The 13,261-nt window shown below is 47.4% G+C and overlaps 3 protein-coding genes across 3 annotated transcripts; 1 reads left to right on the top strand and 2 right to left on the bottom strand.

Annotated features, from left to right (window-relative positions):
• Positions 1-6,834: 6,834 nt before the first annotated feature.
• On the bottom strand, positions 6,835-8,356 carry LOC131913312 (histone H2B type 2-E-like). Its single transcript, XM_059265897.1, has one exon. It carries the CDS (start codon positions 7,635-7,637, stop codon positions 7,257-7,259), a length of 381 nt encoding a protein of 126 aa, XP_059121880.1. The 5' UTR covers positions 7,638-8,356; the 3' UTR covers positions 6,835-7,256.
• On the top strand, positions 7,956-8,387 carry LOC131913310 (histone H2A type 2-A). Its single transcript, XM_059265895.1, has one exon. The coding sequence runs from the start codon at positions 7,973-7,975 to the stop codon at positions 8,363-8,365; it is 393 nt and encodes a 130-aa protein (XP_059121878.1). The 5' UTR covers positions 7,956-7,972; the 3' UTR covers positions 8,366-8,387.
• On the bottom strand, positions 8,360-8,922 carry LOC131913311 (histone H2A type 2-B). Its single transcript, XM_059265896.1, has one exon. The coding sequence runs from the start codon at positions 8,898-8,900 to the stop codon at positions 8,508-8,510; it is 393 nt and encodes a 130-aa protein (XP_059121879.1). The 5' UTR covers positions 8,901-8,922; the 3' UTR covers positions 8,360-8,507.
• Positions 8,923-13,261: the final 4,339 nt, after the last annotated feature.

The following is a 13,261-nucleotide window of genomic DNA, read 5'->3' as shown; positions in this document are numbered from 1 at the left end:
CTCCACAGCATAAACAAATGTAACACACCTTAAAATAATATTCCTCAACTGTTTCTTGTAGGCAGATTTTTCTATCCATCAGCCAGCTCCCAAATCACGACACAGAGACTTATTATTAATTATGAAAGCTTAGTCGATAGTTTGTTAGGCTTGTTTCTAACTAGCTCTTATAACTTAAATTAACCCATTTCTATTAATTTACTGTCTGCCTCGTGGCTTTATTACCTTTCCTCTATACTGCTCATGCAGCTTTCCTGCTTCCTCCGTGTCTAGCTGAAGACTCAGTCTTCTTCTTCCCGGCATTCTCTGTGCCCTGAAAATCCTGTATAACTATTGACCACTCAGCTTTTTACCGCATTCTCTGTGCCCTGAAAATCCTGTATAACTATTGACCACTCAGCTTTTTACCACAACGATCACAGCAACACATTTTTACACAGTGTACAGAAATGTTCTGCAACAGTTTCTAGTTACGTGTCTCTCTCTCTCTCTCTCTCTCTCTCTCTCTCTCTCTCTCTCTCTCTCTCTCCCTCCTGCCTGTTGAACAGGATGTAAGCTCTCAGCTATTACTCCAGCACCACGCCTGCCTATCTGTGGCCATGCTCCACACCATGATGGTCATGGACTCACTCTCTGGAGTTGTAAGCTCCCAACTAAATGCTTTTTCTTTTATAAGTTGCTTTGGTCATGAGTCTCTTCCCAGCTGTCTTAGTCAGTGTTCTATTGCTGTGAAGAGACACCATGACCACAGCAACTCTTATAAAGGAAAACATTTCATTGGGGCTGGCTTACAGTTCAGAGGTTTAGTCCATTATCACCTATGGTGGGGAGCATGGTGGCGTGCAGACAGACATGGTGCTGGAGAAGGAGCTGAGAGTTCTACATCCAGATTTGCAGGCAGCAGGCAGAGAGACACACTGGGCCTGGCTTGAGCATTTGAAACCCCAAAGCCCACCAAAGTGACACACTTCCTCCAAAAGGCCACACCTCCTCCAACAAGACCACACCTCCTAATCCCTGCCAAGTAGCTCCACTCCATAATGACCAAGCATTCAAATCTATGAGCCTATGGGGGCCATTCTGTTGGGTCTGGGGTCTCGCAATAATGGAAGACAGACCACCAAAGTCTATTAAACCAGAAGTAAACTTTATTCCAGAAAAATAAAAAATTAAAATAATAAAAAAACAACCACAGGGTACAAAAGATTATCAGCTAACTGAGACCACAGCCAATGTTGGAATTCTAAGGCTGTGGCAGCTGGAGGGGGTTATGAGCCTCTTTTTATCGTAAGGGGTAAGCATGAGACATAGACAAAGGAAATTTTTACAATTTTTTTTGTTTGTTTTTTTGTTTTTCGAGACAGGGTTTCTCTGTGTAGCTTTGCGCCTTTCCTGGAACTCGCTTTGGAGACCAGGCTGGCCTCGAACTCACAGAGATCCGCCTGCCTCTGCCTCCCGAGTGCTGGGATTAAAGGCGTGCGCCACCACCGCCCGGCAATTTTTACAATTTTAAAGTTAAACTTTTGGAGACAAACTGTTTTAGGTTTTTACAATTTTCCATGAACAAGGTTTTAGGGGGTTTTGGCTAAACAATATTTGTATATCCTGCAGCCCTTCTTGACTCCGTTAATTGATGTTTGTCCAAACCTGCAGCTTCTCCTGACACAGCTGGGTTCCCATTGGGGGGAGGGCGTGAGGGAATGGGGGGGTGGGGAATATGAAACAACGCAAGGCAGGTGGATGTCACACAGAACTCATTAAAAGTGAACTTTGGTTTCGGCAGTGAGTGGTCGGGGGGGCTGTGGAAGAACAGCTAACCCCAGGGATGCAAAGGGCAATCTTTTTTTCAAGACAGGGTTTCTCCGCGTAATTTTGGAGCCTGTCCTGGAACTCACTCTGTAGCCCAGGCTGGCCTCGAACTCACAGAGATCCGCCTGGCTCTGCCTCCCAAGTGCTGGGATTAAAGGTGTGCACCACCACCGCCCGCTGCAAAGGGCAGTCTTTAGTAAAAGAAAACGAACATTTGGTTGTTCACAGAGCTGCCCATCGTAAAACATGGACGGGCCCAGTTAAAGGTTAATCCTTTTTTTTTTTTTTTTTTTTTGCTAGCCAAGTTGATGGTTGTCAGTTTTTATTTTTAAGTTTATAATTTTATATTTCCATATTCTTGGACCTTCAATTCCTATTCAAGCCGCCACAACAACAGAAAAGTAGCTAAGACAAGCCTCCAGCGCTTAGTGAGAACGCTTCCACCCCATTTTCTGACAGCAGTACTTCCTATCTTAATGCTTACTGTTACGTATTATGATCACTGATTTCACATCCGTCTTTCTAGGTACTGTAAGTCTAGAAAGCCAAAAGCCACTCTGTTTGGTTTAATCTTGTGACATCACTGCCTAAGTAGTCCTGATTGTCCTGGAACTCCCTGTGTAGACCAGGATGGGCTCAGACTCACAGACAGCCTCCTGCCTCTGCTTTCCAAGTGCTGGGAGTTTTAAAGGTTTGCGACACCACACTAGCTTGGAATTATTTTTTTCCTTCCGCCACTAGGGACTGAATCTAGGGTCTCACACGTGAGAAGCAAGCATTCGACCACTAAGATACACACTCAGCCTCTTCTTGCTTCTTGGGACAAGGGCTCAGTAAGTTTTTCAGACCGGTGATCCTCCTGCCTCAGCGCACAGAGAAGCCAGTTACAGTCTTGCTTGTACCATCAGGCCTAACTCCAAAACTTCTTAAATGAATTAATGATACTACACCTAATAATGCTTCTAAGAGGGAGAAATGGCCTAGAGGCCCTTTCTTAATAATGTTAATTGATATTTATAAAAGTACACTTCTCAATCATACATATTAAATAGATGATTAAACCTAGTCTCCCTAATCACAAGGACAATCTCTTGCTTAAAGGTCAATTTCGGAAGATAAGTAAAGTAGAAACGTCGGTTCCTGAGACACAAAGCTAGGCCTCGAGCGTTTTCCTGAGAATTATGAGCTAAGGCAACCTCCTATTTTATTGTTTGTTTTGTTGTTGTTTTGTTGTTGTGTGCTTGTGTCTTTGTCTCAGGAAACTTTGTTGAAAGGAAACACAGTAACACCCAACAGGCGAGGTTTCTCTCTCATTCTGTCTCACACACAGTCACCTCACGGTCGCCCATCTTCTCCAGCATGTGTCATACAGGCAAGTTCTCACCACAGGCCTGGGACGCTTCTCAGTTCCTAAGGCCGAGAAGCATGATGGCCTTCCTCTTAAAGGCACAGGACGCCACAGCTCCCATGGGAAACTCAATGTGGCGAGTTGTTTCACGGTTCACTAAGACTAAGCTGAGGCAGCGAATCGACAGTAGAGCTCGTGAGCAAAGTGATGGGAGCAGCTTTGTGTTGGGGAGGGCTTGCAGCAGGACATAGGGAGACGGAGCACAGAGAGCAGAGAAACCCCACTCCCAACTCTACAGGACAGATATCTGTGTATGTCTCAGCCCTCCTCCCTGTTCCTTTTCAACTAAGGGTAGAAAACCTTACCGTGCTTCTGTATGGAATCATCACGGCCCAAAGTTGGGGTACATTCAAAAGGTGGGGAAAGGAAAGGGGAGAGAAAACACAACGGTGGGGGAAGGACTCGGGCAACCCACTGCACACTAACAGGTAAGTGGATTAACAATGTAGTCAGAAAAAAAAAAAGTATCTGTGGCACGCAGTGAACAGATCTTTAATTATGTTACTATCGGGTACAGCAGTTCCCTTCTGTAGCCCAGCAGTTGGGTGTCTGAGAAGGGGGGGGTCCCTGCAGAACTGTTGCCAGCCTGAGTTACATGGTGAGATCTTGTCTCAAAATAACAAAAAGGTGTGCATTTGGGTTGCACCTCTACAATTTGTTCAAGGATCCCAGATGAGCTATTTAAGCTAAGGCTTTTCCCATTATCTATAAAGACAAGAATAATGAAACATGCTTTAACTGGAGCTGTGAAGATAAATAAGAGACATTAGCAAACCACTGAACAGAGGACCTGGTCGGTCAAGTGCCAGTAAGTAGAGGCAATGATTATTTTGTAGCAATATTATCAACCTAAGGAAGACAACGAATGGGAGACGGTCTAAGGCAGGATTAATCTCATTGTATTAGTTTCTCCTCCAGGGTTAAAATTCCAGATGCTATTACCACTTCCTCTTCATTTGTGTCTGCCACAGAGTGTCACAGGAGCACAGGGCTGGGGCTGGGCAGAGCTCCAGACAAGCCACTCAGCTGCTTGTGCTGTGAAAGGATGTGAGCTGATGAAACCCTCCCCCAAACACCCCCACAACCCCTTCCTCCCGCCAGGACAAGCTAAGCTGGCTGGAGCTATGGCCTCTGGGATGGAGAGTCAGTTTCCCAATTCCATTCCCAAGGAAGCCACCAGCCTTCTGGATTTCTATGCAGGGTGCATTCAGAGGGGGTCTGCGTGAGCTGAATGTGAAGCATGAATATTTCAACCCCCTCTCCCCAAACGCAGAGAAGGGGCCCAGATTTTCAGGGAGTAATCCTACTTTCTCACATCCCGTACAACTGAACTGGAGACTTATCCTCTAACAGTTTGTGAGGAAAGGAGTGCTGTACTTCTGTCCCCCTGGCTATAAAACGGGAGATAATAATGGGACCAACTTCATAAAGCCCTCTGTGAAAATAACACAAGCCAGTATGTATAAAGGGCTTAGAACACTCCCTACTACATCCCAAGAGTTCTGCAGGTCTGGCTAAACGTCACCAGGGATTTTATTTCACATAGCTTGTTTGGAATACCTTTTATTCGTGGTCATATTTCTCAATCACTAGGCATCAACAATGGCCTTGTCATAGGATATTTCAACCCCAGTGCACCTCTGAGGAAGTTTGGGTGGAGGCAGGCATGTGTGCATGTGTGAGCATGACCGTGTGTGTGTGTTGTGTTGTGTGTGTGTATGTGTTTTATTATATTGAGGGTTGAATGTAGGGCCTCAGTGCATTCTCTACAGACCTTCCAAGCTACCCCCCAAGCCCTGACTAATGGCTTATAAATACTTTTCAAACCAGAGGCACCCAGCTTTTCCAAAGAGCCAACCACAAATGGTTATATCTGCTCATTTTATTTTTTGAGAAAATGAATTGCACATGAAACAATCCAGCAAAGATACGAAACTAAGTGGTAACTTGATTAATAATAACTTGAAAATGTTTTCATTACTCCATCTATGACAATGTCTGGAATTCATTTTGGATTCACAAAGCTCCTGTAATCAGCTCCAGAAACCCTTAGCCTAAAACAGCATCGGGAAAGTGATCAGACCATCAAGTGCCTTCACCAGCAAAATCAAGACTTTGAAGGAAAAAGTCAGTATGCTACACTCCACAAAAGAGAACCAAGGCAGTTGTCTTCAGCCAGGGAGACAAAAGTGGATAGTGTCGTGCATGGCCCTGGACCAGCCACTTAGCTTCTGTTAACTCCACTGTTAATTCTGTGGCCTATCTTGCAGAACCCTCTGAAAAGTAAATGAGAGGGACAGTTGTAAATTGAAAATTCATCTCAGTAGGAAACAGAACAATTAGGAATGGGGGTGCTGCTGAGGCAAAAGGATAGGAAGGGGGTGCTGCTGAGGTAAAAGGATAGGAATGGGGGTGCTGCTGGAGACTTTGCCCTAAAGCCCAATGCTCTCGATTTAATGAAATCCAAGAGCTTACTCTAAATTGGGAAAACTAAGAAATCTACTATGGCCAGTTCCTGGTAAACACACACACACACAGACACACACACAGTCTTAACACCTCCGACTCTGCCTCAATTACACTGAGGCAATTGTATTGGTCCGGGTTCTCAAGGAACAGAACTTATAGAATGAAATATATATGCATTTTTTTCATAAATATATGGCTTACAGGCTGGGGTCCAGCTAGTCCCACAAACAATGGCTGCCTACCAACAGAAGGTCCATAAATCCAGTAGTTGTTGAGTCCACACCGCTGGATACCTCAGCTGGTCTTCAGTGTCTGCCAGAATCCAGAAGTAGGCTCTAACACCAGTGAAGGAACGGACTCGCCCTGGAGTGTAAGCTTCCTCCTCTCATGTCCTTTATCTAGGCGGCCAGCAGAAGGTGTGGCCAGATTAAAGGTGGATCTTCCCACCTCAAAAGATCCAGATTAAAAGTGCTTCTTCTCACTTCAAATTATTTAATTAAGAAAAAAAATCCCTCACAGGTGTACTATCTGTTACTTTTTAGTTATTTCCAGACGTAGTCAAGTTGACAACCAAGAACAGCCATCGCATTAACTATAACTAAGGACGGATTTGGAGAAAGAATCCTCAAAACGTTTCTGTTCCACCGTGTCTTCACATACATCAAACAGACAAGCCCCGCGCCCCCCGGCCACGGAAGCAATTACAAAAGCAGTGATATAAAAATTAATTCAACGAGTACTTGAGCGTCTGGGTTGTGTCAGACATTTGTGGGCTCTGGAAGTATCAGAACATCAGGCCAACTTCACCAGAGACAGCTTAAACAAGAAAGCAAACAACTTCAGACGGTGGAGGCAGGAAGGAAAAAGCTAACTCCTTGAGTGGATTAATTAGAAAGATTGCTTCATGGGTCCAGAGCAAAAAATGAGCAGTCTTTGCGGTAACCTGGCACCGCAGAGGTTAACGCAAGGTATTAAATGGGGGGAGGGGGTAAAATTACAAGCCACGAACAGGGATTCTAAAGCCTGAGGGAGAACCCCAACAGACTTCTACCAAATCCGCAGCAACGCGGAACGTTCGTGATGGTAAATCTGTTAAAGGCGAGGACACCGCCCTAAGTACAGGAAACCGCCCGTACCTAGGACTTCAGTTGTAGATGACTGGTACACAGCATTCGTCGACACAGGTTTAGGTGTGTCCTGGAGCCCTCTAACCGCCAAAGCAATCAAATCATCTCACTTTAGGTCCGTCAATAAAGCGCCCGAACACCACAGTCTACAACACGGAAGAAACCCGCCCAGAGGCCGACCTCCACTGCCCTAGTTTAAAACTCCAAGAAGCTAAACGGGGTGCTAGGAGCTCTACAGCCAACTGCAAACCAGCTCAGGGAACCTCAAAACTACAAATGCTTACAACGGAAGTGCACCTTCTCCAAGACCCTTAAAGTAACTTTGGGATAGGAACTAGAAACTAGTGCAAGTGGACAAAGCTCTTTCCTGATTGAAGCGGGTGGCTCTTGCAAGAGACTTTAGAAAGCAAAAGGGCCAGCGAGCGCCTCATCCAGGAGGGCTTCTACTTGGAGCTGGTGTACTTGGTGACCGCCTTGGTGCCCTCGGACACGGCGTGCTTAGCCAGTTCCCCGGGCAGCAGCAGGCGCACGGCCGTCTGGATCTCCCGCGACGTGATAGTAGAGCGCTTGTTGTAATGCGCCAGGCGCGAAGCCTCGCCTGCGATGCGCTCGAAGATGTCATTAACAAATGAATTCATGATGCCCATGGCCTTGGACGAGATGCCCGTGTCGGGGTGCACCTGCTTCAGCACTTTGTACACGTAGATGGAGTAGCTCTCCTTGCGGCTGCGCTTGCGCTTCTTGCCGTCTTTCTTTTGCGCCTTGCTGACAGCCTTCTTGGAGCCCTTCTTGGGAGCCGGGGCAGATTTAGCCGGCTCAGGCATGATTGAAAATAAACACAAGAAGGTTGCCTAGTAAGTGGGAAAGCAAGCTGGAACCCGGAGGACTCGAGCCTTTTATAACCACCTTATGTAAATTAGGCCTCAAAATACTTCGCATTCCCATTGGCCCATACACGAAACTTCCGTTTTCAGTACAAGCCTACCTAACAAAGACTCTGAATTCCAGATTTCATTGGACTTCTCTGGGGCCAAATTACGACCAATGAAAAGCTGGCTCCTGACCCCACCCCTAGGAAAGCTTATAAAGGCCTTAAGCCGGTACACCCTAGTACTGTAGTAAAGTCTGCAAGGAGTTGGTTTTACTGTAGATTAAAGTCATGTCTGGTCGGGGTAAGCAAGGAGGCAAGGCCCGCGCCAAGGCCAAGTCGCGCTCGTCCCGCGCCGGCCTGCAGTTCCCGGTGGGGCGCGTGCACCGGCTGCTGCGCAAGGGCAACTACGCGGAGCGCGTGGGCGCCGGCGCGCCCGTGTACATGGCGGCCGTGCTGGAGTACCTGACGGCCGAGATCCTGGAGCTGGCGGGCAACGCGGCCCGCGACAACAAGAAGACGCGCATCATCCCGCGCCACCTGCAGCTGGCCATCCGCAACGACGAGGAGCTCAACAAGCTGCTGGGCAAAGTGACGATCGCGCAGGGCGGCGTCCTGCCCAACATCCAGGCCGTGCTGCTGCCCAAGAAGACCGAGAGCCACCATAAGGCGAAGGGCAAGTGAAACTGACGTCAGTCCAAAACGGCTCTTTTTAGAGCCACCAAGTCTTCCCAAAAGGAGCTAATGCGCTAGTTTGTTATCAGCCCTTCAGTTGACTCTTTGGTGGCTCTTAAAAGAGCCTTTATGGGTGGAGAGGGATATTAAGTTATTTGTTCTTGCCGGGTTTGTGGCTCTCCGTTTTCTTTGGCAATAAGACAGCCTGGATATTGGGCAGAACGCCGCCCTGGGCGATGGTGACACCTCCTAGCAACTTGTTCAGCTCCTCATCGTTCCTCACGGCCAGCTGCAGGTGGCGCGGGATGATGCGCGTCTTCTTGTTGTCGCGGGCCGCGTTGCCCGCCAGCTCCAGGATCTCGGCTGTCAGGTACTCCAGCACGGCCGCCATGTACACGGGCGCGCCGGCGCCCACGCGCTCCGCGTAGTTGCCCTTGCGCAGCAGCCGGTGCACGCGCCCCACCGGGAACTGCAGGCCGGCGCGGGACGAGCGCGACTTGGCCTTGGCGCGGGCCTTGCCTCCTTGCTTGCCGCGACCAGACATGATGGCGGAATAGGCAATAACGGCTGCTTTTTCAAGCAAAGGATATGGAAAGGTGAAGCAATTTGGTGTAATTTATAAGATCTGTCGGGAGGGGTGAAGGAATAGTAGTTTGATTGGCTGAAAGCGGAGCTGCCTCGAACAGCCAATGGGAGAGCAGGAGCTGGACGCAATGGTTTACATCCTGCAGTACCGGAAATGACGGATTTTTTTTTTTTTAATTTACCAATCGATAAGCGCCACATTAAAGCTCCCTATTTACACCCCAGGATTTTTAAAGGCAGAAGACTTTCGCGGAGCTGTTTATTTTAATATGGTAACTTATAAGGGTTTGGTTTGCCCAGTTCAGAGCTGGAAAATCCAAAAAGAGCCTCCCTCCTCCAAGAGCACAAAAGGCGACAGCCACTCCCCTCAAGAGTATGGGATTTTCCTCTGAAGCTTTGCATTACTCTTCAGGGCTAACCTTTCCTGTCTTTCATAGGCAGGCTCCGTAAGGGAACTAAAGAAGTCGCCTCCCTTAGCCTCGTCTGTGGTTCGCCCAATCCCCACCTCTTTGCTCCTCGGAATCGTTTGCCGGAGGATTGGATGCGATTGCCATTCTCCTCTTTGACCTCTGGGAGGCGTCTGTCGCCACGTTTCTCGTTCCCCTAGCTTTCAACATGGCTCCCTCTTTGGATCTTTTCTCCGATTTTCTTAACCCTGCTCCTGTTCTCTCCCTACTTCTAAATCCACGAGCTTAGCTGAACTGTCCTATCTATCCCCAGCTCTCAACTCTGGGGAGGTTTACACGCTTCCAGCTAATCCAGACTCGTTTCTCTATCTCGGACCGCTGTATCAACCAACGCTTACCAGATACTTAACTGTTTGTCTCAACAAGCACCTTACAGCATTTGAACGTGAGCTCCGCATTCCTTTGCCCTCTCCCAAGAATTGCGCCCACAAACTTTCAGGTACCAAGATAGAATCTAATCTTGCCTTTGTCACAGCAGCGTAATGCTGTCATTTACTTCCTTAACATCAATCCGCCCTTTTCCAGTTCGTATTCTTCCCAAAGATTCTAGCGACAGCTCCCAATGAATCGTTCGGTCTGCAGACTCTGGCTTAACGATTGTCCCCACCACCTCCACCCCAGCACCTTTCCTTTAAAGTCTTTCTGGAAACCCTCTGTTTCTTCCTTCCCAGTGTCTCCTCCGGCCCCCTGTTCAGCAAAATTCTCGCCCTTTCCTTGGTAATCCTGTGAAGGCAGTATGCTCATAAAGAAGACAATAGAGGTCAATTCTACGCTTTTAGCGCTCTTCTAATATTCTTTCTCATCCTCATTCTTTTTGGAGTTTATTTATTTTATGTGTATGGGTGTTTTGTCTGCACCTGGTGCCAGCGGTGGGCAAGGCCTCGAATCCCCTGGAACTAGAATCGAATCCCCTGGAACTAGAATTGCAGACGGCTGTTAGGGTGATGGGAATCGAACCTTGGTCCTCTAAAAGACTAACCAGCGTTCTCGATGGCTGTGGAGCCGCCATCTCTCCAGCCCGGTCAACTGGCATTTATTGAATGTGCGCCACTGGCCAATGAACAATACGGGTCATTAACACTAATACAAATGATGAAATGTCTAGAAATGGCAGAAGGCTAGTGAATTATGCGAATTGAAATAATATTAGCTATAGAAATTAGCCTGGATGTTGTTACACACTTGGGGAATGCCCAAATCCAGTCATAGGGCATGAGGTCACAAGTCTAACCCCAGCATTTAGAAGGCTGAAGTATGAAGATTGCCAGGAGTTCAAGACTAGCCTGGCAATTTAAAAAAAAAAAAATTAAAAAAAAAAAAGTCAATGAAGGTGTTTCCTCAGTAAGTGAAATGTAGCATAATTCAGAAAATAATCCTAATCCTTTTTTGATGGTTTCATTTCATTTTAGAAAGTGACGGGCAGTGGTGGCAGACGCCTTTAATCCCAGCACTCGGAGGCAGAACCAGGCCTCTGTGAGTTCGAGGCCAGCCTGGTCTACAGAGCGAGATCCAGGACAGGCACCAACACTACACAGAGAAACCCTATCTCAAAAAAAAAAAAAAAAAAAAAAATAGAAAAGAAAAAAAAGAAAGAAAGAAAAGAAAAGAAAGTGAAAGAGTTTACAGAAAGGTATGATTCACAGATTTCACACGTTGCATTTATGATGGGAGTGTGTTGTGTTTCTCCAACGTTAAGAATATAGAGAAAGGCCGGGCGGTGGTGGCACACGCCTTTAATCCCAGCACTCGGGAGGCAGAGCCAGGCGGATCTCTGTGAGTTCGAGGCCAGCCTGGGCTACCAAGTGAGTCCCAGGAAAGGCGCAAAGCTACACAGAGAAACCCTGTCTCAAAAAACCAAAAAAAAAAAAAAAAAAAAAAAAAAAAATAGAGAAAGAGCCCTTGCTACTCTTGCAGAATTGGGTCCAGTTCCAAGCACCCTCATGGTGGCTCACAACCATGTGTAACTCCAGTATCAGGGGATCCATACACCCTCTTCTGACTGTGGGCACCAAGAAATACATGCAGGCAGATACAACATTCATACACATAAAATGAATCCCTGGGCGGTGGTGGTGCACACCTTTAATCCCAGCACTCAGGAGGCAGAGGCAGGTGGGTCTCGGGGCAATTTCCAGGACAGTCAGGGCTACACAAAGAAACCCTGTCTCGGGGAAAAAAAAGTAAAAATAGGAGTTTTTAAAATGAGAGCCAGTTATGGGAAATGTATCTAATGCTGAAGTTATACTTTCATTCTAAACTGTTCCTTCCAGAGTATTTTGTTAGCATAAGAAGCCATTCCACTACACAGCTTCTAACGCTGTCAACTTTTGAGACACTTGGGGTCGAGAACAAAACCCAGATAACAGGGAACACCCACACATAGCCCTGGCACCTTGTAAGGCCCTGCTTGAAGGGCCTCTGTCTCCCTTTCCTCGAACTTCCGGATTTCTCAGTGGCCGTGTTAGGAAGAAGGCTAGAGGAAAAGGGACTGCCAAACTCTGCTAGAGGCTGGCTACAAAGTGGATGTCACTTTCTGTTTGACAGATAAAGGAGCTCACGGGGACTTAGGCCCTTGTTGAAGGTCACGTACTCACTCACTAACCCAAGTTTTTCAGACTCAAAGAACATACTCTTTATGACTTCGTTCATAATCTTTCGCTAACCAGATGTTGGGCATAATGAAGTTACAAACAGTACAGCTCGGATGGGAAGGTATCCTGGCAGCCAGGAGCCAAGGAATACCACAAACTCACACCGTACAGCAAACCTCACACTAGATGTTTATTGGGAGGGAAAAAGCCAGAAGGGTGGCTGCCTCTCCTCAGGCGAGAAATAGTAACAAACCGAACAGGATAGAGGGCTTCTGTAGATTTCTTGGGAGGGGGTGGAACTTTCCAGGGTGGAGCTATCCAGGGTGGCAGTTGATGGGATTGCAAGTCCAGAGACTGGGCTTTTTATTCTGTAGGGTGGGGGCAGGGTCCAGCAGTTAGAGCAGTTAGAGGTCCTCGGGGGGAGAGGCCTGGCCATTCATGTGGCTCTGGGGACTTACAAAAGTCACTTGTCCACCATCACACCATCTCTTTCCTCCTCCGTAAAAGAGAGTTATTTTGAGACTTGAAATTTCGTACATAACTGTATTAGGTAAGTTTACATAGGCCAGTGGGTATCAGGCCCCATTATTGTCTGTTGCTCCCTAGAACCCCCTTCCCAGCATTTTAATCAGAGCCTTCCTAGAACAGACAGAACGGCCGTTTGCTAAGTGCACACCATCACTAGCAGGCTGTTTCCCTTTGATACTGCGGGGATTATGGGCCAAAGGCCGCTGAGTTCCTTCCCAGGCAATTTAATTAAGCAAACATTGATTTTGTGCTCTACCTTGTTCCCCTCCCCTCCCCTCCCCTCCCCTCCCTTCCTCTCTCTCCTCCCTGCGCCGCAGTCCACTCATGAGATGAGCCAGGCCTTTCCACAGCTCCTGCACTGAGCCTCCAGTTGCCTGGCTCACGTGCTTCCCCTTCCCTTGATCAGCAAGTTGTCACCCGTCCAGTTTCAGCCCCACATCCTCCCTGAGAGCCCCATTTCCACACACACAGTGTCCACACAGCTCCGTTCACATCCTAGTGACAGCGTTTGCCCCTCTACCTTTTATTAATGTTTATTTCACCTCCATGTCCTTTTTTTTTTTTTTTTTTTTTTTTGGTTTTTCGAGACAGGGTTTCTCTGTGTAGCTTTGCGCCTTTCCTGGGACTCACTTGGTAGCCCAGGCTGGCCTCGAACTCACAGAGATCCGCCTGGCTCTGCCTCCCCATGTACTCTTTATATTTGTGACAATAGTCAGTGATTCCTTCTACCTGGC

Source organism: Peromyscus eremicus, chromosome 6, assembly GCF_949786415.1.
Source record: "Peromyscus eremicus chromosome 6, PerEre_H2_v1, whole genome shotgun sequence".
Lineage (NCBI taxonomy): Eukaryota > Metazoa > Chordata > Mammalia > Rodentia > Cricetidae > Peromyscus > Peromyscus eremicus.
This window is presented reverse-complemented; position numbering and strand designations above follow the sequence as displayed.